Raw genomic sequence first — 2,558 nt, forward strand, 5'->3', positions numbered from 1 at the left:
CAACATCGATGAGACCTACGGAGTGAACGTGCAGTTCGAGTCGGATGAGGAGGTATGGGATGGGGCTGGAGGTGGCTCTGCCCTGCCAGGGACACTGTACTCTGTCCCATCAGGAAAGGGACATCGAGATGTCTCTTCCAGGCAGGAGGAGCTAGATTATTTTAGATGCCATTTCCCAGCCTGGGGAGGATTTGTGGCTTATCCTGTTAATCCAAGGCTTACCATGACTCAATCCGATGGGAAACAGATGGTGATATTTAGATCTCGTGGGGGAACTTGACAGCTTGGGAGGAAAAGAGGAATTCAGATGTGCTGGTTGGAGGTGTTGCATAGAAACACTCCCTGGGATTGTGTTTTGGAAGAGGCTGAGGAAAAAAGTGGGATAAACAGAGGATTTTTGGAGGAGTCACTGGCAGATCCTTTCGGTGGAGTAGGAATATCTCACCACGTGGTGCCTCACCTGTCATTTTGCTGCTAAAAGCACCAGACAGGCTGTTCCCCTTGGGAATGAGCTGCCAGATGAGTCATTCCTGTCAAGGAAAAGCTGCTCTTTAATGTTTGGAAAACCCACATCCCAGAGCTCTGCTTTCCACAGGAAGGAGATGAGGACATTTACGGCGAAGTGCGTGACGAGGCGTCGGATGATGACATGGAGGGTGACGAAGCTGTCGTCCGTTGCACCCTCTCAGCCAATGTGAGTCACTGGGCAGGACATGAGACATGGGTTTGGGGTCATCTGGAGGAGGTTTGGGGATCCTGGTGGACTTTGGATGGAGTTCGGGTCGTTCTGGGGGTGGAGAGGAGCCTTGGAGCCATGTCTGATGGCAGCCAAAATGGAGATGGTCACATCTGCTGGTACTCTACTCCTCTGACACCCAAAACTCTTGCTCCACCACCCCAAATTCACAGGCAAGTAACATTTTGGGTGGGCTTTCTTCAGCTGGTGGCATCAGGGGAGCTGATGAGCTCCAAGAAGAAGGATCTGCACCCCAGGGACATCGACGCCTTCTGGCTCCAGCGGCAGCTCAGCCGCTTCTACGACGATGCCATTGTCTCCCAGAAGAAAGCAGATGAAGTGCTGGAGATCCTGAAGGTCAGTGAAGGGATCAGAGTGGCCTGGAAGGCAGGAATTTGTCCCAGAGTGGCCTGGAAGGCAGGAATTTGTCCCAGAAACTCATGTTTCCTCACGCTGGATGCAGTTGTGGACAAGAGGGATCTGCTCTGGCCTAGGTTGGGCGTAGTCTTAATCCACAGGAATCTCCTGAGGGGAAGGTGATTGTGTTGGTGTTGGTGTTTGGTGGAAGATCTTCATCTGTGGGGTTTGTTTCCCTCTGAATCTTGGTGCTGGACATCATGGTTTGGTGGGGAGGAAGGGAATTGAGGAGGGTGGGATTGTCACTTCAGGCTGGATCAGCTACTTGGCCTTGGAGCTGTTGAGCTCCTCACACCATCAGCTGTGGGTGAAACAGGGATTCTGGCTCTGTGGGGCCAGAGGTGACTGGAAATTCTTTGTTTCTTCTCCCAGACTGCCAGTGATGACAGGGAATGTGAGAACCAGCTGGTTCTGCTCCTGGGCTTCAACACCTTCGACTTCATCAAGGTCCTGCGACAGCATCGCATGATGAGTGAGTGACCTCCACCTTCCCCTTCCATCTCCACCTTCCCCTTCCATCTCCACCTTCCCCTTCCATCTCCACCTTCCCCTTCCATCTCCACCTTCCCCTTCCATCTCCACCTTCCCCTTCCATCTCCACCTTCCCCTTCCATCTCCACCTTCCCCTTCCATCTCCACCTTCCCCTTCCATCTCATCCTCCCCCTTCCACCTCCACCTCATTGTTTCCTGCTTTTCTGATATGATTCCAGCACAATCCAAGGCTTTTCCACCATTCCTTTGGGTGGGTTGGACCCTTGCTTGCTCCCTTCATTACCTTCCCCTCTAATTGCTCTCCCTCCCTTCGTTCCCCCCAGTCCTGTACTGCACTTTGCTGGCCAGTGCCCAGAGTGAGGCTGAGAAAGAAAGGATCATGGGGAAGATGGAAGCAGATCCTGAGCTCTCCAAGTTCCTCTATCAGCTGCATGAGACAGAGAAGGAGGATCTGATCCGGGTAAGGCTGGAGGGAGGCTGAGCAGGGATTGTGGGATCTGTGTGTGTGTGAGAGGAGCTGCTGACTCAGCTGGAGCTGTGGGAAGTGCTGCTCAGAGAGGACAATCGAGTTACCACTTCTGATTTCCGAGGCACGCGGAGCTCTGTTTTCCCAGGGAAAGGGCAAGAGCTGCAAGTTTCACTTTTACACTGGTGTGTTAGCTGTGTTCCTTCCCCTCTGCCCTCCTTGATGCTCCCCACAACAACCTCCCTGGCTGTTCCCTCTGCTCCCCTGGGGCTGGAATGTGCCACTCAGCAGGTTTAGTGCTGGCTCTGCTTGGGCTCTGCAGTTCCACAATGGATTTGGGTTTTTTTTGGGGGTTAGTACCACATTCCAGCTCTGGCTGTGGTTGCTATGAGGGGCCAGGTTGGTGTCTCTGGGATTGAGGAGCTGCTAACCTGCAGCAGGATGTG

At 53.3% G+C, this 2,558-nt stretch overlaps 1 protein-coding gene across 1 annotated transcript in view; it reads left to right on the plus strand.

The window, feature by feature from the left end:
• Positions 1–2,558, plus strand: part of LOC103809044 (U5 small nuclear ribonucleoprotein 200 kDa helicase-like) — a gene marked incomplete at both ends in the record, with an annotated part of 20,743 nt that overhangs the window by 2,182 nt on the left and 16,003 nt on the right. The window contains 5 exon segments of the mRNA XM_009081854.1: positions 1–52; positions 596–694; positions 941–1,093; positions 1,526–1,625; positions 1,970–2,106. The exon segment at positions 1–52 is cut by the window's left edge and continues 5 nt beyond it. Coding sequence (XP_009080102.1) covers positions 1–52; positions 596–694; positions 941–1,093; positions 1,526–1,625; positions 1,970–2,106 — 541 coding nt within the window.

Source organism: Acanthisitta chloris, unplaced genomic scaffold, assembly GCF_000695815.1.
Source record: "Acanthisitta chloris isolate BGI_N310 unplaced genomic scaffold, ASM69581v1 scaffold479, whole genome shotgun sequence".
NCBI lineage: Eukaryota > Metazoa > Chordata > Aves > Passeriformes > Acanthisittidae > Acanthisitta > Acanthisitta chloris.